The sequence below is a fragment of the Pipistrellus kuhlii genome, unplaced genomic scaffold, assembly GCF_014108245.1.
Source record: "Pipistrellus kuhlii isolate mPipKuh1 unplaced genomic scaffold, mPipKuh1.p scaffold_m20_p_4, whole genome shotgun sequence".
Classification (NCBI taxonomy): Eukaryota; Metazoa; Chordata; class Mammalia; order Chiroptera; family Vespertilionidae; genus Pipistrellus; species Pipistrellus kuhlii.
Genome location: NW_023425540.1, coordinates 21,504,591 through 21,528,253, shown reverse-complemented (window position 1 = coordinate 21,528,253; position 23,663 = coordinate 21,504,591). Strand labels below are relative to the sequence as shown.

Sequence of the window (23,663 nt, the reverse complement as noted above, 5' to 3'; positions counted from 1 at the left end):
CTATCTCGCGTTCCCCAGTGGGCACAGCCCTGGGAACAGTCCTTAAAAAGCTTCACCCAAAGGGAATTCAGCAGACACTGAGCCGGTGCCTTTTGAGTTGGAGGCAGTTTGTAGGTACTTTAGGTGATTCCAAGACAAGTATGTCTAAGCTGCACTCACCAGGAGGCCTGGCGACCTGAGTGGGTAGAGAGTGCTACAAACATAAATCACTTACTATAAGGGAGCCTCTGCTAAGTGCTTCAGTGAAGGTCAGAGCGGAATGTACACACAAGACTGCTGTGGGGCTAAGGGTAACTCTGCTGGCTGTTTAGGGATCACAGGTCAGTTTTGTACTGTGCATTGAATAATTGAGTTCATTTGCAGTGATTTGCCCTCTCCTCGGTTTGTTTCTCAGTTTGCTATTATAAAATGAGATGCATCTGTTCCTCAGAAGTGTTTGTATATCTTTGAAGCAAACACCATTAAGCTGCAAGTGTCAGTGGTTTTATCTCCTCCCAAGCGAGCCTGCTCAGAATTAAGGGAAGAGAGAGCGAGCGAGCCAGTTAAGTTGTTTGGGAAATCTGTTTTTGGCACTGATGGCCATGGGAAGGAGGACGTGCAGGGCAGGCAGGGGAGAGGGCCGAGAGGAGGGGCTCTCAGTGGACTTCTAGTCCCCTTGAAAACCACTTCTCCCACCTGCCCACCCTGCAGTTAGTGACCAGCTCTGCCAGTTCCCCTTCACCCTGCAGCCAGCCAGCTTGCTGGTTCTGGAGCTTGATTCTTGTTCTTAGTGGCAGCAGCCTGCTTGGAAGCTTTCTGGGATGTCTTGTCACCCCCTGAATAAGTTGGAACCTCCCCACCTGGAAGTCCCAACAGCATGGCTTGGCCCCAGGTCACTTTTCTGGGCACATCCTTCTCATGGCTCACCACGTACCAGTGAGACTGAGGTACTTACCGTGCTGCCAAGTGTACTGTCTCCCCTCCCTGATGCCACAGTCATTGCCCAGCCACCTGAGGAATGCCCTGTAACCGGGGACTTCTGCCCACAGCCTGCAGGCGTCTGCTTTGTGGTGCATATTCTAGTTCTCCTGTGTATCATAATTGTGTGATGGGCTGATTGTCTTACTGTAAGCATTTCGAAGGTCTGTGGTCTCACTCTTTTCTTTTTTTCTTTTTAAATTTCCTTTCCTTTTGCAACTAGTGTTTTGCACAGAGCAGGGCCTCGGTAAATACGTATGATAGGAAAGAATGTCATTCATGATAGTACTTTTACCCAAGGTTATTGTTGGCTAGCAATAGGGGAGCTGGGGTATCAAGACGGGTCATGGTCAGAGCCATCAGCAGAGCTTTACATGGCTGGTTAGCATTTTACTTAATCTGATTTGGGATCAGCTAGGATTTACAAAAAGTCATGAAGACTTAAAATTAATAGGTAAAATTCTGTCTGCCTATCAAAACTACAAAATAATTAACTTTTATGATGGCATCATCTCAAGTGAATATGCCACCTACAATTTTCAAAAGTGTTACTGCTTAGCCACATAAATTTCAGTTATATTTAACTCCTGCAAACTGCAATGAAATGTTACAACGGAAAGGGTCTCTAAAGGATTAGGTATTGCGTGACATTTAAGTAATCCATGCATTATCAGTAAGACCTTTGGGAAAGAGGGGCCAGAAGACTGGTGAGGGAAAAAGGAGAGAATCAAGCGGCCTTGTTTTGTTTTGTTTTTATTTTATTGGAAGTGTTATTGCTAGACAGAAAGTATAAGAATATACCCAACCAACAGAGAGACACTTGTAGACTGTTTGTTGTCTGCGTCTTTAAGGAAATGATCATTGCAAAGTATATTTGAAATCAGTTATACACAAGTAAGTGTAAAACACAGTAACGATACACATTCATTATATGTGAATTCCACTGAGTGGATTTACTGACTTAAATGCTTCCGGTTAAATCCCAAGGATGTTTAATCTGGGATCCATGGCTCCAGTGGGTCTCAGGTCTAGCAGCCCGTGACCTCTTCCTCACAAGTGTCCAGGTACATAGATGTGATGAATAGAAGGGATTCCTGAATTGGGTGGGAGGTTCAAAGGAGCACCAAGGCCCTTCTAGCTCTATTCTATCAATCACTGCTTGTGTCTTAGAAGGTGGAGTGAGACAATGTTATCCATACTCTCACTCTAGCAGTTCCCCTTGGACTTTGCCCAAATCTAAGATGGTTTTCCATGAAGTAAATGGTATCTTACAGTAATTACTGTTACAGGAGACTGTTGTTTTATAAAGTGCTTTGAATTCCTCAGACCAGATGTGCTGTATAAATGTTACAGTTAATCTAGATTTCATGCCTCTGTTGATTCAGTTCTCCAAAACAAATGGAGTGTTTACTGCTCAGTAAACATCTCATGTTGGAGCTTGCTGTTATTTATAATGGGGGTGATTAAGACAGGATAAACAATGGGAGAAGAACAAAAGATTTGCTACTGTTATAGATTTTTAAAAATTTATTTTAGAGAGAGAGAGAGAGATTTACTAGTAGTATGTGAGAGAGGAACATTGGTTGCTACCCACATGCACCACCAGGGATCAAAACAAGGTAGAGTGTTCTCATATCAAAAGAGCTAATCCTCATGTCTTTCTTTGAGGGGAGAGGGAGTGAATGTAAATGCGTGCTATTTTCAGTGATTTTAAAAATTTCTTATAGGATTAATCACAATGAGCGCTTGGAGTTCCTGGGTGATGCTGTCGTCGAGTTTCTGACAAGGTAAGGCGGCTCTTCTTCTCTTCCCCATTAATTGCATTTTACAGGAAACATGCTTGATGCATTGCCTTCTTTGTAATTAGCCAAATAAGCCATTGGAATGCCTTGTGTTTTGTCCCTGCTGTGGAGCTGGCCAGCCCCAGGTCTGTGGCTCCTGCCCTGAGAACTTGCCCTTGCAGATGCTGCAGCGGGCAAGATTACAAGGTGGAAGGCGGGCTTCTCTGTCCAGTCAAGTTTATGTTCAAGTTGCCACAGCCGCAGAGATCAGCTGGCCTTGGTCTAGATGCTTCAGAGCTTATATTAAGTTTGTAAAGAAAGGAATGATATTTTAAAATGTCATTTCATTTCCTAGGATTTGTCTTGGATCCCTTTCTTACTCTTTCTGATCTCATGGGAAGTGAAGCTTACAAGTGATTTTAATGTTGAGATTTTGGGGATGCGTGTGTTTTCTCCCCAGAAGTGTTTTAGGGTCTGTATTTTGGAGGTAGGGGTAGGAAAGTGTGTTTTTATTTTTTCATATTGGGTCTAGTAATAATTAATGTCGTTTTTAAACATTCGTTTAAAATCTTGCTTGGCGTTGACTTGTATTGACATAACCTTCAAACACGTGGTATCTACAGAACGTGTGAAGTGCAATTAACAAGTTTTGCTTGAAAAAGTTTGTGTTTGGTTTGGTTTTTGTTGCAAAACTAGGGCTAAGAAGATGGCGGATGAAGAGCATATTCAGCACTGCATGCTTTACGAGTTCCAATTAGGAAGAAAAGCAAGTGAGGCTGCAAAACACATCTGTAGTGCTCTTGGTCAAGATGCAGTTAGCGCCAGAAAATGCCATCGTTGGTTTGAGAAATTTCGCGAGGGAAATTTTTTGTTAGATGACAAGAGTGGTCGAGGCCGTGTGTCCAATTTTGATCAAGAAGCTCTTCAAGCTCTTTTGGTGCAAAATCCTCAAATTACCCAACAAGAGCTTGCGACAACTTTAAATTGTTCACAAAAAACAATTTCCAATCAATTGCGTGCACTTGGCAAAGTCCAAAAGTTTGGAAAATGGGTTCCTCATGAGTTGACCGACAACAACCGTAATCAAAGAGTCACAATTTGCAGTTTGCTCCTCTCTCGTCCAAACCGTTTGCTGTTTTTAGAGCAAATTGTTACCAGAGATGAAAAATGGGTGCTGTATGTTAATTTGAAAAGGCGGCCTCAATGGTTGGACAAAAATGAGGCTCTGCAGCCCACGCCAAAACCTGATTTGCATGCGAAAAAAGTGATGATGTGTGTTTGGTGGAATTTTAAAGGAATTCTTCATTATGAACTTTTACCATCTAACCAAACCATTACAAGTGCAGTGTATAGTGCCCAATTGGAAAGGTTAGCCCAAGCTTTAAGAGAAAAAGAACCCGCGCTGATTAATCGGAAGGGCGTAATTCTTCACCACGATAACGCACGACCACATACTGCAAGAATCACTGCTGAAAAACTGCGCCAGTTGGAATGGGAAGTTCTCCCTCAACCTGCATATTCTCCTGATATTGCCCCTTCTGATTACCATTTGTTTCGTTCTTTGCAAAACTTTCTTCTTGGAAAAAAATTTAATAATGAAGAATGCCTCAAAAATGCATTGACCGAATTTTTTGCATCAAAATCACAAGAATTTTACAACAGAGGGATTAAAATGCTTCCTGAGCGTTGGGCGCAAGTAGTAGAAAACAACAGCAACTATATTGTTGATTAAATTTTGTTGTATTGTTTAAATAAATTCAATTTTAAAAAGGTATTAGAAAACGACATTAATTATTACTATACCTAATACATAATTTCTTTTTTAAAGGGAGCTAACACATGCTTTTCTTGGAACTATATTGAGCTATTTTTGTTCTTTAGGTCATTTCTTTTCCCACAAGGATATACTGATCCAAAGGGGCTGCTGTCTAAGCTGCTTTCCCTGGACACGTAGGGCTAGCCAAGCTTAGTGGGTCTCAAACACGGTGTGAGATCTAGGAAACATCAGTTTCTGTTGTAGAATATGCCTCCACTGCTATCCTGCTCGGGGCTTCCCAGGCTTCTCTTCAGGGGCTGCCCAAAGCTTAACCCAAGAAAAGTACTGTTTCTAGGCCCAGTTGTGAGTGTCACGTGGGTTTGTTCTTAGCAATGTGTGACATTGTTCAGGTCTTTGTTGCTATCAGATTCCAGAGGAACCTTTTAACAGAAATAATGGTGAAAACACGAGTGAATGGAGCTGTTCGGGTTTCAGCACATTCAGATATACTGTGCTTTCTGTTAAACTCTCAAAGACTTTCAGTCAGACCCTTCAGTTTAGTTCAGTTCAGTTTAGTTTAGTTCAGTTTTCCTATGCAGATCCCTTGCCTGGCCTACTTTTGTGGCTCAGAGCCACAGACAGAAAGGTGTGATGCATATTTATTTATGTGCTTTTCTTTTTTGCAGTGTCCACCTGTACTATTTGTTTCCTAGTCTGGAGGAAGGAGGGTTAGCGACTTACCGGACTGCCATCGTCCAGAATCAACACCTCGCCATGCTCGCCAAGGTGTGTCCGACCTCTGAGCCTGGTGTGGAGCCTGGCATGCTCCTCAGCCCGCGCACAGTTTTGCATTTGAATCCATACCTCTTTGGCGTGTGTAAGGGCTTAGCATTTTGCAGACCAGGAAGGATTTTTTTGTTTGGGTTTTAAAGATTCAGCCTTATTAGTTTGGTTGCCTTTGTGAGTTTCTCTAGCAGCTAATGAACTCTACAGTGTGGTAACTTGATAACAGAAGGGGAAAATTTTGACAGATGTGCAGGAACAGAGTTGGGGAAAAGAAACATGAGAGCAGAGCAAAAGACATGAATTTTTAAATAATGTTCTCTTGTGTAATATTCCTGTATTATATTTGTTTTTAATTTACTTTAACAAGTAGAATTATAGCTTTGAATAGAATACTCCAGACCATTTATATCCATAGGGGATACTTTACAGATCTTTGAGAATTCCCCGAAATTACAAATCTCATTAAGATTTTAGGGTTTAGGCTGTCCAGCCAGCCACCTTTACTGAGCTGAGTGACTAACAGAACCTTTTTAAAAAAAACACAAACTTATCTTTATTTTTGAAAGTATTACAGATGTCCCTCTTTCTTCCCCCATTGGCCCCTTATAGCCTATCCCTCCCCCTGCCCCAGGCTGTCACCACACTATTGTCCATGGGTTATTCATATACACTGAGTGGCCAGATTATTATGATCTCTGAATGCACAATAATCTGGCCACTCAGTGTGTGTGTGTGTGTATATTAGAGGCCTGGTGCATGAATTCACCAGGTGGGTCCAACCAGCCTGGCCAGGGGGAGAGGACATGGGCAGTTTGGCCGGCCTGCCTATTGGTTGAACTCCTGGTCAAGGGGACAATTTGGATATTAGCCTTTTATTATATAGGATATACACTGAGTGGCCAGATTATTATGCGTTCAGAGATCACAATAATCTGGTCACTCAGTATATGCATTTAAGTCTTTGGTTAATCTCTTCCCACCCACCAGAACCTTTTTTCAACTTAGATTCATGACAGGCATATTACTTCATTATCTCAGTTGATGTTCCTATCTCTGTGCATGTTTCATCATAATAGATCATAGCAGATAGAACTTGTGCACTTGCATTGGCCACAAGAGTCTTCCTCTTGCAGCGGGTCCCGGACAGAGTGTCGTTCTCTTCCCCGGGCCTCTGCTTTCTCATCTGCATGAGGGGGTTGGCATCAGCACCTGCCATGCAGAGTAGCTGTGAGGGCTGCATGACGTTGTCATTTGAATGTTAACCATTGTGTTTATACAGGGCTCAGCACAATGCCTGTTCATCCTAACAATCACCCAAACATGTGAGTTAGAAGGAGCTCATTGTTTTTGTTGCTGCCACTATTCTCATTAAAAATCATTACATTTTATAGACCCGTGGATTTATTCTATAGCAGGGGGGATGGTACCCCTCCAATCCCCAACTGATGATCCACTGAAAAAGCTTTTATATATTTTACATATATACCTTCATTTTTGCCTTAAGTAATTTTTATTGTTTTCTTCCATTTTTATATCAATGATGGAATTTGATAGGAATGACTATGTAAAATCTAATCTAGTTTTATGACTGACAAGACATTAATTACATTCAAATTGTGGTTAATTTTATCCCCTGGTTTTTGTGCAGCAAAAGTGCATTGTTGTGTTTTCTGTAGCAGCCTCATCCTCATGGTTACAGGTAGGCTTTGGCCCAGCTTTAGTGGCATCTGAGAATAGCAATAATGATGCCTCAAAGAGAAACTATAGGCAACAGGTGTGCTAACTTGGTTTTAGCAGCCTTACAATGCACAAAATCCCACAACTCTCAGTAAAACTGCTTCAGTGTTTAGTTGCTTAAATTGTCGAGCTGCTTCCTGGTCCATGTTAATGTCCACTGGAAATATATGTTAATAAATAGATCGTCATCCTTCCTCCATTGTTTCTTTCCAGTTTCAGATATAATGAAATTGCATAATTATTTTTCAAATAATTTTAGGGATGTTATTTACCAAGTATGAGAAGGTGCCATATCAGGAAAACAGAAACAGTCATGTAACACATTGGATGTTTACAAAGTGGGGTGGCCAGTTTTTTCCTTCAGGAATTTCTATGTGATCTTCCTCCACACCAACTTCCAACATTCCCGTCTCACACACCACCCGTCTGCTCCTGCAGAAGGCAGTGGTGGTTTGCTCTCCTGTCTGTCCCAGTGGACCTTGACCATGTGGGAGGAGGGGATTGATGGAGGATTGGTGCCCTCTGAGAATTTAGTGAAAGCTCTAAGTCACCTCTCGGACAAATAAACATTTTAACACATGCAAGTTGAACATTACTCCTTTTTAAAAGTTTCACTAATGCCTGCATGAAAAAAAATAAGGATATTGAGCAGGGATTATGAGAAGTTGGAAAATACATAGGATTCCAAAATAGTTGTTTATATATAAAATATGGCTTGCAGTCTGTTCTCAAGCAAGGCTCCAGAGAAGGCAAACAATTGAGTTTTCCCAGTGAAGTTGTGAAACAGATAAAATTTACATATTTTGGTATAAACTCTTCTACTTAGGGATCAATGTTTTTAAGAGGTATTTTCTGCCAAGAACGGTTTGGCTCAATGGATAGAGTGTCGGCTTGGGGACTGAAGGGTCCCGGGTTCGATTCCGGTCAAGGGCATGTACCTTGGTTGCGGGCATATCCCCAGTAGGGGGTGTGCAAGAGGCAGCTGATCGATGTCTATCTCTCACCGATGTTTCTAACTCTCTATCTCTTTCCCTTCCTCTCTGTACAAAATCAATAAAATATATATTTAAAATAAAAAAAAAAGTTATTTTCTGCTGTTGCATTTGTGGTGGTCAATACTGTCATTTGAGTTTATTTTATACTCATGAATTCCTAGCAGTACAAAATACTGGTAGCATATACATCTTGTTTTTATTGTCTCTGTCTTTTTCCAATATAAATGGATATGGATATTTTTACATATATACTGAGATATACAAAATCTGAGTCTTTTATCTGATACTCATACTGTCCTAGGTTATTCATTGACTTGTGTCTTGTTCCATATTACATGGCATGTTGTTGTTTATTAAGTATTTATTGAATTGAATTATATGGTAATGGAAACAGTATGTACTGAACTCAAAGTAAAGAGAAAATATGGATAAGAGTAAAATGAAGTTAGAGGTAGAGTTAATATACACAGATGTATTCGTAAGTCCTACACAATTTCTAGGATTGGGCCACAAATTTGGCTTTATAGTTTCCTAAGGTGACGTAAAAAGGGAAACATAATTAATTACAAACAGTATTCCCAGAGCCCTTAAAATAAATTCAAACCATTGCTGAGAGGATCTCACTGAGCCTTCAAAAACGTAAGTATAGAGACCTCATAAAGGGGACACAGATACAAAGATAGAGGAACCCCCAAATCCTTATCAAAATAAAATGAAAATATTTGAGATGTAAGGCATTTTGAAGTCTTCTGAGGTTCCTCATTTACTCTACCACATAAAAGTCTAATCTGCCAGCATTATAAGCACCACAAAGAGGTTAACTTCAGCTGGGTTTGTGTCTTCCTGGACATATTGGGTGAACCCAAGAGCCCATGGTCTTTTAGCAGAGTATTATTCCAGCTTGGGCTAGTGCTTGATCTGAACTTGGAATAGGTTTTATAGAAGTCTGCTTGGGGAAAAGTCAAGGTTTGTCAGAGCTGAATCATAGGTAAGGACTCCTGATGAATAGTAGACTTAGTTTTCTTTCTATACTGACATGTGCCAATTAATTTTTTACCTTTACCCCTAGGAATGTTGAGTTATTACACTTTTGGTTTTGCCAAATTATTTCTTTTTTTCATTTTTGAATTTTATAGAAACTTGAACTGGATCGATTTATGCTTTATGCCCATGGACCTGATCTTTGCAGAGAATCAGACCTTCGACATGCAATGGCTAATTGTTTTGAAGCATTAATAGGTAATTTATTTTTTTATACTTCAGTTTCTTGAATGTCTAAAATGTCTGGAAAGCACATACAATTTAGTGTGGAGACTTGGCGCAGAATGACTTTTCCCAAAGCATGTGAGGCCCGTAGTGTAACTCCCCCCTCGTTGTGCTGTCGTTTTTGTGGTTCCTCTGGGGCAGTCATGCTTTCTTTCCTGCGTTGCTGGTGCCTGGGATGGTCTGTTGTCATGTACGTGCTTAGATGTGCACACCAAGTTGAATTGAAGTGAATTAATATGGAGATGGATCGCTTTCCAGATTTGATTCAGAATCACATCCATAAATAAACAGTAACTCAGTTGCTGGCGAGGCCCTAATATTGTTTGTGATCACATTTTAAACTATTTACAAGATTTCTCGGACTTAAACATCTTGAAAACATGGCATTTGTTAAAACCCCAGGGCTGAGTCTCTACAACTATTATTTATTCTCTTGAAGCAAGACTGATGCAGACCTCTATATCCTCGGTTTCTTTTTTCCTGTAACCAAAGTACAGGCAGTCAGTCATTGCTACAGAAAAGTTGTGAAGCATTAATTAGCTGGTGATTGCAAGTATGCTTTACAATGAAACGTTACGGTAGATTGACAACTCCTTGATTTTTTTTTTTTTTTAGAAATGATTGAATATGTTTTATTTTTCAAAGGCCTTTGTACTGCCTTATCAATTTTGCCCTCTTCCTTTGAAAATGCATATAAAAGCTTATAGTTTTGTGCTGATGATGGTGGCGAGGGAATGTTTAATAACTATCCAGTCTTTTCACAGCTATGTCTTGTTTTGCACAAATGTATCCTATTTTCAGGATTTGTCGGGTGGAATTACTATTCCCTGTATACATAATATTTTTGACAGTATTATAGTTGGCTCCAGAACCAGGCAGGCATGGTTCAAGTTCTTCTTGCATAATTTTCCACCTTTGTATCTTCACCAAGTTACTGATTCTTTTGGAGCTCCAGTTTCCTCATCTATGACGTGGAGATAGTATAGTATTACTTACCTTACAGTTATTTTACAGATCTTAATAGCCATTCCTGGCAGCATCCAGTCCACAGCAAACTTGCAATCACCCTACCCCAGATCACCTCCTATGAGCCTAAATCCTGTAATTCTTTTTTAAAAATTTATTATTCTTGTTGAAAGTATTACACATGTTCCCCTTTTTTTGTAACACCCTCTACTGAGGCTCCCATGGAAGTGTAGATGAGCATGTGAAAATGGTTTGTGCAGTGCCCAGGGCAGAAGTGCCCCCAAACCCTTCCACATAAACATCTATTCTCAAGACAAGACAGTTATTAGGAATCGTACTCCCTAATGGCCTGGAGATTTTCTTTTCAACAGGCTAAAAATATTTTTTTATGTTTTGTTATTCCGGCAAATCTGGTGTTCATACACTGTACACTTCCAGTTAGGGGAAGACGGAGAGAGTACTGATTTAAAATCAATGGTTAAAATATAAACAGAGACAGTCCCAGGTCTCCACAATTGCTGGTTTCAGTCCAGATCTGTTTGCCTAGCAGTGGAGTCACTTAGATCCAAACCCGTCTTCTCTGCTCCTTGTCATCCCCTTGAGATCAGAGATCTGGCAGGATCTGGCCTGTCACTAGGATCATTACTGTTATTGTTGTTATTACTGTAAATATCAATAGCTAATTAATGTATTTAGTCATCAAAAACTCTAATGACTAAGTGCCTCAGTATTTTACATGAAAAATGGCCTTTCTGAGGACAGATATGAAAGCATGATTTTAAGAATGTGGCTACCCTACTCCAGAGTTATTTGATGCGCAATTAAAATGTTACTGTAGTACTTCCTGGTAATGATTAATGGTAAATGTCTGTACAGTGCTTAATTATTTGAAATATTTTAGATAATTATTTTAAATTTAAGATAGAGGTTGTCCTGGTTTTTATTTGCATTGATCTGAACTCAGGTTTTATCTATGGTCTGAAACCAAAACCATTAATATAGAAAATAAAACAACATTTTTGTAAAGTCAAGTTTTTGTATGCACCTTTTATGACAGTTCATATTTGTCTTCTTTTACTTACAATATTAGATTTAGATTTTAGTCAGTTGAATTTTGTATTTCAGTCTCATTTTTAACACAAAGCATAGCCAAAAGCAGAAAAATGCTACGTTTAAGCAATGGCTTCTGATCTTGTCGGTTATTTCTGTGAGTGGGTTCTGGCTTGCCTTTTCGCTTTTTATAGAGCTATGTAATTTTCTGCGAATATTAATGCAGCCTTCCTGTGGGCATTCTCTTCCTTTTATCTAGGAGCTGTTTACTTGGAGGGAAGCCTGGAGGAAGCCAAACAGCTATTTGGACGCTTACTCTTTAATGATCAGGTATTTATCTCGACTCATTTGATTTTTCTCAGTTACATATCATTACAGAAAATTTTATATCAATTAGTCTTTGTGTTTTAAAGAGGGTGTAGGAGAAGTAAGTACCAAAAATAGCTTATTCACTCGGTTGCAGATGGGAGAGGTCTGTGGACATTTACATGAGGCATTTGTCTTCTTCTGTCTTTATTTTGAAGTATCCTGGAGTTAATTACGATTTTCTGTTTCATCATGGTTGAGTACCTACCCCATGCAGGCTTAGTTGAAGCGCTAACCCTTTGGCTTTTCTGTTTATGTTTTGTTATCATGTAAATTATGTAGACTAGATAAATGTATATTTAAGAAAGTCAGTTCATAGGGAGCTTTTGATAGGCCTCTGAATAAAGAGTATGGAAGTACTCTTTTTTAAAAAAAGCAAATTATAGTTTAAGAAGAATGATAGATTCTGAAATAGTTTCTGTTGTTACTAAAGTATTAAGATATGAATATTGCTAGAGCTCCCTTTTTAATCCTGTATGTAATAGAGCATACTGGATGCTTTCTGTACCAAAACAAGTCAATTTAACATTTAAAGGGAGAGGCAGCTCTGTATTCCAAATTGAAATGTCATTATAATTGAATGAAATAGCCTTCGTGGAGCAATAAAGAACATAGGAAGCTAGTGTTTTAAGCTTTTGTGCAACCTTCAGCCTAAGTGGCTGTCAGATGTTATTACTGTATTACTTAGGGTAGTTAAAAGAAAAAGAATCAATAGTTTTGAAATATGGGACCTGGACGATATTCCTATTTGAGGATATGATCTTTTTAAAATCTGTTTTTATAGATGTGTGATGATTTTATATGTTTGAATTTCCTTCTGATGGGAAAATTATCTACAGACGTTCCATGTTCCCGTTTTGTCCTGTACCCATAAACAAGTATGCATCTTGATTTATGTCCATGGCACACCAAATGTGTTTGAAGTCCTGTTATCAAATGCGAAAATATCTTTGTTCTGGCCTCTTTCGTTGGCAATTCCAGCCACCTCTGTATTTTGTTTTCTCCCTCCAGTCTCACCTCTGTGTGCCTCCTCACTCCTTAAACTCCTCCCCTGCCCCCACCCACTCCCACTCCCTGGCCCTTTCTCCCATCCTATCTGCATTCCCCATCCACTCTGTTCCTGTTTTCCTGAATTAAATGCAGCTTTACTCCTTGCGTGCTTAATTGCATCAGTTTTTGTTTAGATTCCTTTCTCCCTTTAAACTGCTTCTCTCCCCCTCGTCTACTTAGCAAGCTTATCTTTTCTTTCCAGTACCCAGTGCAGTGCTGGCTTGTGCAGTGTTTAATAAATATTTGTTAAAGAAATGAAATGAATAAATAACAGAACGAAAAAGCAGAGTCTGAACATTAACTCACAAATGGTGTGGCTGAGATTCTGAAGGCCTCCTTGTGTGTGCGCCTTTTCTGACACAGACCAGGGCTCAGTAATATGTGGTCTTCCGCCAGGGTCAGTTTTGCTCAATGGATACAGCGTCAGTCTGTGGACTCAAAGGTCCCAGGTTCGATTACGGTCAGGGGCGTGTACATTGATTGCGGGCACATCCCCGGTGGGAGGTGTGCAGGAGGCAGCTAGTCGATGTTTCTCTCTCATCGATGTTTCTAGCTCTCTATCCCTCTCCCTTCCTCTCTGTAAAAAAAACAATAAAATATATTTTAAAAAAAAAATGTGGTCTTCCCACCTCAGCATGTTCAGGTGTGCACGCCCGGACATCCTGACTCCTCTGACAGCTGCATATTGGTTTACATCTGTTAGTTGTAGTACTTGACAGACGATGGTGAACCTTTGTCTTTTTTAATTTTTTGAGTAATGCTTTTGTGAAAGTCTAATCAGCCCAAGACTGCCAGGGACATACCTGTCCACCGACAAAGTCTGAAATACTGACTCCATGCGGGGAGGGAGGGCGCTCACGGAGGGAAGCGGCCGTCCTTGCTGCTCCGGGCGGTGCCCACTGATGCTGAGGAGGGCCAGGGAGCAAGGATCTGTTCGTTCGTTCGTTCTTTCGTTCGTTCTTTCGTTCTTTCTTTCTTTCTTTCTTTCTTTCTTTTTTTTATATTTTATTGACTTTTACAGAGAGGAAGGGAGAGGGGGACAGAGTTAGAGACATCGATGAGACAAAAACATCAATTGGCTGTCTCCTGCACACACACACACACACACACACACACACACACACACACTCTGGGGATGTGCCCGCAACCTAGGTACATGCACTTGACAGGGATTGAACCTGGGACCCTTGAGTCCGCAGACCGACACTCTGTCCACTGAGCCAAACCGGTTACAGCAGGGATCTCTTCTTGGTTGGGGGCCTTGTCAGAGGTCGGATTAGAAGAAGCAAGGGATTCATTTGGGATTGGGTGCTGTCAAGAGCCAAGGGCAGCTTAGCAATTGAGTGTCGCCAGTAGTCTTTATTTCGGGGGTGAGACGAGGCACTCAGGTCAGAAGGCGGCACTGGCAGCAAAGCAGTAGCCCTGGAAAGAGGGTGGTCTGGCATTTTACAGCTGCTGCCAGGCCTTGAGGGAGGCACTGTTAGCCTTGCTGCTGGCTCTATCTGTGGCATCCTCCCAGCCTGTAATAACAGGGCTGTTTTCTCTCTCTCGGCCGGAACTGATTTTTACTCTCCCAGCCCCAGTTCTTGTTGGTTTTGTGTTTTCCGGTGTGTGTAACTCTTCCCGGTTTACCCCGAACACACAGAGCCATTCTTTCAAATTGATCACCCCAGTGGCCCTCTTAGAAAGATAGGGGGTGATGACTGTAAACTTTCCGGTTCTCTCACTCTTCCATCCTCCTCTGTCTCTACACACCCGTCCCCGTTTCTAGAAACTAGAAAATCTGTCTTCAAATTGCCGCTGGGCAGATTTATATACATGTTTCCTAGGCTCCTCATCTCAACAGGTTCACAGTGAATGAACTCATCGTCTCAGCCCCAAAACATCCTTCTCCTCCTTTATTTTTATGACCGAAACCAGAAACCGTCTACCCTGAAGCTTTTTTCTCCCTGTCTCCATTCAGTTCAGATTCCTCTCAGTTCTGTTCCTAATCTCTCTTGAATTGGTTCGCTCTTGGCCGTCCTGCTGCTCTGGGGTTTGTCCTCATTGCTCACCTGGACATGAACTGCCAGACCATCGTTCATGCGCATCCAGTGGTGTCTTCTTTCTAATGCGCTGCCTGCCCAAGTCTGTACTGTGCAGCTTGGCATTGAATACTTTTCATAATTCCACTACCACTTATTTCAATCTCCTTTCGTTTTACTCTCTCTGTGCCACTCTAGGAATTACCTTTGTTTAATTTTAATTTTAAAAATTATCTTGAGATTGTTGAAAATATTATAGATGTCCCCCTTTCCCCCATTGACCCCCTGAAACCCCCTACTCTTGCCTCCCTCCCAATTTTAAATTTTTTTAAATCCATAGTTCACATTAGGGCTCACTCTTGGTGTTCTACATTCTGTGGGTTTTGACAAATGTAGAGTGACAGGTATCCTTCATTATAGTGTCACACAGGCTATTTTCACTGTCCTAAAATCCTCTGTACTTTGCCGATTAGGAGTGACCCTTTTGGGCCTGTATAGTTGGAGACTTATTTGTGCATTTATGGTGCCCTGGTTCTAATTTCTTCCCTCTGCTACTTAATTTCTCGTGTTCTTCTGGATACTTCTGAAGTCACCTTCTCTCTGAAGCTTTATCTGACACCCCAGGCAGCATTTTCCTAGCACTTAGTGTATATTCCTGTTATAGAACTTCTCAGAGTTTATTAAGTTGTACTTATTTACCTTTATTCTTCTCCACCAGGCTTCTTTGAGGACAGGGATTGTGTCTTATCTTAATAAGCTAATGTAAAACAGCTATTCAATAAAAATATGCACAAATAGATGTCCCAAGAGTCAATGAACATTTTCCCTGAGAGCAAACTGAAGGTAGAGGCTTTTCCTAAAAGCTGATGGAAGGTAGAACTGGGATTCCAGTCTGGACCTTTTCCCTGACACCTAGGCGCAGCAGAATCTCATCTCCGGGTGCAGAAAGGATGAAGGAGATGGACACAGTGGAAAATAGTCTAGTTGTGAGTGAGGGGTTATGCTGTTACACCAAGATGGGTGGCCCCAGCCATTAAATAGAAACCACAGTGTTTTTAGTGTAAAATACATAGGAGAAAGATGAGTCAGGAAGTCTTAAAATTTTGAGCTTCAGAGATGGGAGGTAGTTTGAAGAGATAGCTGTCTGTTGTTGCTGTTTAAGGTCCTCATTCTTGACAGTAGCATTTTCTGTGCCAGAACTGGGTTGTGCTTTGAGTTAATGTTCATGAGGCATCAGAGAGCACTTTGCAAAGGTACTGAGAGGCTGTTTTGTGTATGAGGAAAAGGAGGCTCAGAGAGGTTAAGCCATGGCCGACGTAGCATCAGGGTTGCCCTTGGGCTGCCTGCCTCCAGAGTGGCAGGCTTCCCTAACACCGTACTCCCCGGTTAAGGAAAGGTGAAAGGTGATTATTTGGTCATTTGGGTGTAAGGTGAAAGATGCTCATGAAGGCACTTGGATCAGAGGTCAGAACTGCTGCAGAGACGAACAAGGCATCCAAAGGGAGGTGGTGGCTGACATGGGAGGAGCTGGTAGTGGTGAGGTCTGGAGGGAGGCTGAGGTCTGGTGAAGGTTCCCTTGGGTGTGGGAGGAGGAAGGTAAGCACTGAGAACAGGAGGAAGTTGCAAGAAGGGAATGACATTCAGTATAATTCATGCCACTGAGAACTCAAGGGAAAGGTTGGTTATTAAGTTGGTTAAGAGAGGTCCTTTAAAATGCCTTAAAATAATAGTTTGATGTTTAAGCTTTTTTTTTTTTGTTTGTTTGTTTTTTTTTTTTTTTAACATTGGCAAAAAAACAAAAACAGAAAACACCCCAAGTGTGTTTTATTAAGATGCAAGCTCTACAAAAGTATGAGGTATTTCCCCCCCTTGGCATCATGTGTCACAAGTGATAGTAATTTTTGTACTTCACCCCATCCTTACATTTTTGAAAAATATTTTTCCCTCTTAAAAAAATCCTCTCATTATTTACTTCAAAAACCGAACATCAAGGCCAGAAGTAGATTCAGTCAGAGCCTCCCTAGGGTCTGAAACGGCAAGAAAACCGCTTTGATCCTGACGAAGTTCTTATTATAACTCCCTGTAGACTTAAGTCAATGGCTTAAATAATATACAAGGCTTTTCCACAAAATTCACTCATTCCCGTGTTTAAGTAAACATTTGCAGTGACTCACAGTTCAGGTGTGGTCTTACCAACCTCCGTGTTTAGGAACTAGATGTGGGATGTCTTCCCTCTGTCTTCAAGCAGCTTATTTGATAATGAACAACTGCTTAAAATTAGGGACATTTGATTACAAAAGGCACAACTGATGCACATTTCTGGGAAATGGTAAACTAGAAATAGGATTCAAGTAGCCACTTTACCCAGTGGTATTAGGTTAAGCAAACGTGTAACTTCATTTTAAAAGATGTCTTTCATTCCTAGGGATGGGGTGGCTCTTTGCCTCCCCTGCTTAATAGGCTAATTAGAGTCACTAATAGGCAGTTTGAGTGGTGAGTACACTTAAAAAAAAAATTAGTTGCTAGCGCTATTGAATTTTCAATAAATGGAGTCGGCATCTGAAATAGTTCAGGATTCCACATAACGGCGTTTTATTTAGTACTCTAGAGCATGTTAAATGGCTCCCTTGAGCACTAAAGCCATCACTCCGTTTTCCAGGACCTGCGAGAAGTCTGGCTCAATTATCCTCTCCACCCACTCCAGGTAAGTGTGGCCTCTGCTCTGCAGTGAGCTTTATAGCTCCCGGTGTTGGTGTCACTTTAGTTTGCTTTTTTAACCCCCTGTCCTGCTTTTACCCTTAGATTCCCTTCAGTTTCATTCTGACTTTAAGCTGGGGTGTCAGAACTGGAAAACTTCAGAACAGATAGTAAAAGGACCCCATACATTGCATTTTCATGGTCTGGGGATTGGGGGGGAGGGGGGGGTCTGGGATGTGTCTTCCCTTCCAGGGCAGAAATAACTACTTGTGTGGTTGAGATCTGCTTCCCCCCAAAAGTGAAATTCAAAGCTTTTGCTGACTATAGTATGTCTACCTGCCTGCTGTTATGGAGAAAATATATAAGCAGGTCTGGGCTTATTCCAAAGTAGAACAAATACTAAATTAACATTGCTGAATTGTAACCTAATTCAGACCTTAAAAATTGAAGGCTTTGACTCAGATTGCATAAAAACATATTATAAATTAAAACTTTGTACAATGTGATAATTTTTTACTCAGATTTTAGAATTTAAAAGATCTACACGTTGTGACATCCTTTTCCCCAGTTGGTTTAAAAGTTCTTACTATTCTTTGTTTAATTTCCATTTTACTTTGGAGATATACATAGATGTGTACATATGTATACATATTATATATATACTCATATGTGCATATTGTTACCTATACGTATATGCATATTGTACATATAATAAAAATAATCATTAGTGACTGAACTTTCACGAGAGGCTTTAAAGTAATAAATTGCATTAATTCAAAGTACTTCAGAAATATTTCCTTAGTATGAAATTGCCCAAAGTTGTTAGAGATGTTCATTTCAATTACACTTTTCATATTTGCTCTCTGCCAGTTGTCAGAGGCTCATTATTATGTTGAGCACCTGCCTGGTGACATAATGCTCTCCATTGCAAGCCAAATCCAGTTTTAAAGATGCTCATTTGCCAAAGTAGGCTGGTCCCTAAAAGACACACAGCGGTTAAGTTACTCTCATGCAGTGGTTCTCAAAGGGCAGTCTCCAGACCAGGAGGGAACTTATCAGAAAGGCCAGTTCTTGGTCCTCACCCCAGACACACTGAAGCAGAAACTCAGGGGTTAGGACCTGCCCATGTGCATTTAACAAGCCCTGCAAGGCTCTTATGAACACTAAAGTTGAAGAGCCTCTACTTTACTAGATACCATATTTTCCGGCATATAAGACGACCGGGCGTATAAGACGACCCCCTAATTTTACAGTTAAAACATAGGTGTAGGCCTATATTCGCTGTATAAGACTACCCCCCACTTCCGAGGCAACACCAGTTCTTTTTTTAATAGACCGCCTCTCTGACTCTGGCCAATCTGAGCAGGCGTTTTACTAGAACACAGTGTAGCTTCAGGTACAGAACATGTACACTGTGTTCTACTAAAAAGCCTGCTCAGATTGGCCAGAGTCAGAGAGGCGGTCTATTAAAAAAAGAACTGGTGTTGCCTCGGAAGTGGGGGGTAGTCTTATACAGCGAATATAGGCCTACACCTATGTTTTAACTGTAAAATTAGGGGGTCGTTTTATACGCCGGAAAACACGTACATATATTCTCTACCAGCAACTCTTCAGCTGGCCTTCCCATAGAGAGTTAGCTTGATGCTTGGGATTTTGAGCTATCTGTGTACAGTACTTGGCCTTGAAATTTGATAGAAGATTGGAAAATATTATTTGAACCCTCTTTAAATATTAGGTTTGTTTGCCATTCTAAAGGATGAAAGAAGCCTTCCATGTTCACTGGCCTTTCAGAAATTTCCACCCGGGGGAGGAGGAATTTGCAAAACACTATCCTAGAATTGATAATTACTGTTGTAACCAAAAACTATGCATGATTTTTACTTCTCTTTCTCTATAGCTGCAAGAGCCAAATACTGATCGACAGCTTATTGAGACTTCTCCAGTCCTACAGAAACTTACGGAGTTTGAGGAGGCAATTGGAGTAATTTTTACTCATGTTCGGCTTCTGGCAAGAGCATTCACGTTGAGAACTGTGGGATTTAACCATCTGACCCTGTGAGTTAAAAGTACCCACGTCGTCCCAGTGCGACCATGTAAACCAACAGTCCCAAACCGTTGGGACTTCATAATTCTAGGAAATTGCGAGATGGATAGTAGCCAGACAGTGGCATGGACCAGGGGATATGCTCCAATCCAGTTACTTTGGTTTCATGTCATGCATCTGATTTTTCCATTAAGTATAGAGAAGTGTGAAGGAAGTAAACATTGTTTCTGTAAAGGGACAGATATTAAATATGTGGTGCTTTAGAGGCCAGTGGTCTCTGTCTCAGTGACTTGATTCTGCCATAGTAGCATAAAAGGAGCCATAGAAAAAATATAAACGGATGAACATGCTGGGTCCCAGTTTAACTTTATTTACAGAATCAGGCTATGGGCTGAATTAGGCGCTCCAACCCTTGCTCTACGTGAGTGATTTAAAGATGAGCTAGTATAATAATAAAGAGCATAACCAAAATGTTATTTCTTTGCATGCTGTTTTATTTTCAATTTTTTGTCAAATCAAATATTCACAACTCTCTTTAAACTGTAAAGTTGAAAGAATCTTGTCGTAGTTTTTTAGCATTCTTAAACTAGATTCCAGATTTGATTAATGGGGTATATACAGGGGTGGGCAAAAGTAGGTCAGTTGTTCATATGGGAAAATACAAAATAAATAATAATACAACAATAAACTCTGTTTTGCATACTCACAACCTACTTTTGCCACCCCATATTTCAATTAAAGAGATAAATTTTAGTAAAGAAAATCCTTGGACCTTTTGCTTTGTTTTGTCTATGTAGAGATTGTGCAAGATTATTTATCTTTCAATTGATACTCCCCAGGCACTAGATACCAGTCTTTATGTTAGCAGTTGTTTAATACTTAGAAAGTACTATATTCTTTTTTTTTTTTTTTTTTAACTCAACCTATATAGACTAAGATCTCTTTTCAATTTCAGGTCTTAGGAAATTTTATTTAGTTTTGTGCTTTAATCAAGATAAACAAATACATTGCCTTTTATAATATTGTTGTTTTAAAATTTTTTTGGTTGTTTTGAAATCCATAAATACTAATTGATCTCTTTACATTGATGTTTCTTTATTCAGAGGCCACAACCAGAGGATGGAATTCCTAGGAGACTCCATAATGCAGCTGGTAGCCACAGAGTACTTATTCATTCATTTCCCAGATCATCATGAAGGACACTTAACTGTGAGTTTGTGTTAAGTCATTCCCTCCAATAAGATTGATTTAATAGAAGGTTAGAAGAGCCAGATATCTACTTATGCAATTGATGACTTAGTTCTTGGTGGCTTTAGCATGCATATCATATGTTTTTATTCATTTCTTTATGCAAATTGTGTACAAACCAATATGCGTTAAGAACTTACTTTTTATTGTACTTTTTCATTTAATGATTATTTTGTGCAAAACATTGAACTAGGCTTCATGGGGGGAACAAATATTAGTTAACATCTAGTCCACCCATAAAGAGTTTAAAAACTGTTAGAAGATGAAAATGTAAATAAACAATTACAAATTCCATCTATCTATCTATCTAATCTATCATCTGTCTATTGTGTGTATATATTTACTCAGACATGAAGTGTAAGTTATATATATACATGAAGTGTAAGTTATATAAATACAAGGGAGAACCATCTTAAATGTTATAAAGAGGCATAGGTAAGCTGATAGCTTGTGCTCTTGAGGAAAAGATTTTAAGTTATGTGCAGTTCTGAGTAGTATGACGAAATCTTGTGCCGTTCCACTCTTGCCTGGTATGTGAATCATTGCAACCATATAATCTATGTGGCCTGCCGGCGTGAGTTTGACATGCCAGCATATTCCTGCTGTGTATGCTATCTGTCCGTTATTCTCTTAGTATGGACTGTGATGGTGTCGCAGTGCTTGTGTTCAAGTTACTCTTATTTTACCTAATGGCCCCAGAGCTGGCAACTTGGAAATGTCAAAAAGAAGCCATAAAGTGCTTCCTTTATGTGGGAAGGTGAGTAGAGAACAGTAAGATATTTTGAGAGAAAGAGAGAAAAATAAAGAGAAAAAGAGAGAGAGAATAATTTTTATTACAGTATATTGTTATAATTTTTCTATTTTATTATTAGTCATTGTTGTTAGTCTCTTACTTTGCCTACTTTATAAATTCAACTTCGCATAGGAAAACATAGTATATGTATGTTTGGGTATGTTTGCAGTTTGAAGCATCCACTGGGGATCTTGGAAAGTATCCCCTTGGGAAGGGGAGGCTTGCAATAGTAGTGCACTATAATGCAGGTTTGTTTTTTTTTATTATGCTTGAAGCAAATAACAAGTTTTTTGTACTTCGCATTTCTACAAATTTTAAGCATGCTTTGCTTTGAATAGAATTGGATCTTATCTCTGCAACCGTGAACCCTGGAAATAGTTTATATGAGATACAAATATTAGAATTAGAGAGAATATGGTGATTTGCTATGTTTAAATGTGATTTTTCTCAGCAGAATTTCTAAGCCCAACAAAATACGCTCCTTTCACTCACTCACTCGATGAATATTTATTATTGTGCTTCGACCATGCCCCTTGAATCATTATATGGGAAATACGCAATACTATTATTTTAAATTTAATTTAAAAGAAACAGTTTGATTACCAAAGTTAACTGCTTTTGGATGGAAAAGAAATTGTTTTCCTCTTGAATTAATATTTAAACCTTAAGAACATATAAGCATATATTAGAAATAAACTAGTGTCTAAAATCTTGCTTTATGTTAGGGAATCAATAAATGCTCCTTCAGTATATTCCATTAGGGAATAGACTTTGTAGCTGTCAGAATATCTGGTTGGTCAGAGAAATGGCCAAACCAAACCAAATGGCTTGAAGTAGTAATTCATTTTATGGCCATATAGAGGCCACTGTTGAAAATGTGTGACTTAAGTATACACATTCACCCCTGTATTCACAGAAAGTTATTTATGAACTCTAGGATTTCGTGGAGGTGAGATATTGTAGATCAGTAAGTTTACTGCTTCCCATCTTACTCACTGTATAAACACCCTATACCCCCACCCCAGCATTGAACAGACGATGAAACCAAAACTCAGAAAGTTGTTGTGTCCAAGGTCTGGATAAAAATAAAACCAGGACTATGATAGAAACTCCAGTTTTGTATTCTTTCCAAAGTCATTTCAGTACCATAACTGTAGTTTTATCCAAAATGTGTTCATCAGCCTTGCTGTCTTAAAATGCCTGTTTTTGGGTAGCTTATTAGAAAAATGTTAATAAATGGCAAAATTTTATATGACTAGAGGCCGGGTGCATGAAAATTCATGCTCTGGAGAGGAGGGTCCCTCAGCTCAGCCTTCCCCCTCTCACAGTCCGGGAGCCCTCAGGGACAGGAGGCAACCAGCCATCAGGGGAAGGTGACGCCCCCATCACACCTGCTGCTGCCACTGTTAGCAGTTCAAGCCTAGGCTGGCCCTGGTTATATGAGTATTGGGCCACTCTGGGCGGCTGAGCAGCTGACATCTGAGGTTTGCCTGAGCCTCGGGCCGGCCCTGGGCAGCTGGGGGCCTGAGAGTGGGTCCGGCTGCACTGTGCACCTACCACCGCCCTGGGAGGGCTGATAGGACTGGGGAGCTCCTGCGGGGCTGAGGGGACTGGGTGGCACCATCTTGTGGCTATAGGCACCTCCATTTTTGTGACAGCATGACAGTCAATTTGCATATCCCTGCTTTTTTAGATAGGATGGTTTTTATTAACTACTAGAGGCCCAGTGCACAAAAATTTGTGCACTGTGGGGGGTGGGGGGGGTGTCTTTTAGCCTGGCCTGCCCCCTCTCACAGTCCCCTCAGGGGATGTCCTATTGATGGTGGGGAGCAGGCCTAAGCCACAGTCTGGCCTCCCTCTGCGGGAGTCAACTGGCTGATCAGGGGAAGGCGACACTCCCATCACACTTCTGCTGCTGCCACTGCCAGCCGCCGCAGCTGCCTGAGCCTGGGCCCTCGCAGCCACTGCGGCTTGCCTGAGCCTTAGCCCGGCCCTTCCAGCGGCAGCTGCCATCCACGACCTGCCTGAGCCTCGGGCCGGCCCTGGCAGTGGCTTGTCTGAGCCTCGATCAGCCACTGTGGCTTTGTCTGGAAGGACGTTTGGAAGAACATCTTTTTATTAGTATAGATATTCACAGAAAGCATTGG

General features: G+C 40.5%; 1 protein-coding gene across 7 annotated transcripts in view; it reads left to right on the top strand.

Annotated features, from left to right (window-relative positions):
- Positions 1 to 23,663, top strand: part of DROSHA (drosha ribonuclease III) — a 102,494-nt gene that overhangs the window by 64,822 nt on the left and 14,009 nt on the right. For all 7 annotated transcript variants that reach the window (XM_036409634.2, XM_036409637.2, XM_036409635.2 and 4 more), the window contains 7 exons: positions 2,685 to 2,744; positions 5,181 to 5,280; positions 9,149 to 9,251; positions 11,554 to 11,624; positions 17,394 to 17,438; positions 19,329 to 19,486; positions 20,579 to 20,684. In XM_036409634.2, the coding sequence (XP_036265527.1) occupies positions 2,685 to 2,744; positions 5,181 to 5,280; positions 9,149 to 9,251; positions 11,554 to 11,624; positions 17,394 to 17,438; positions 19,329 to 19,486; positions 20,579 to 20,684 (643 nt within the window). The remainder of the gene's footprint in view (positions 1 to 2,684; positions 2,745 to 5,180; positions 5,281 to 9,148; positions 9,252 to 11,553; positions 11,625 to 17,393; positions 17,439 to 19,328; positions 19,487 to 20,578; positions 20,685 to 23,663) is intronic.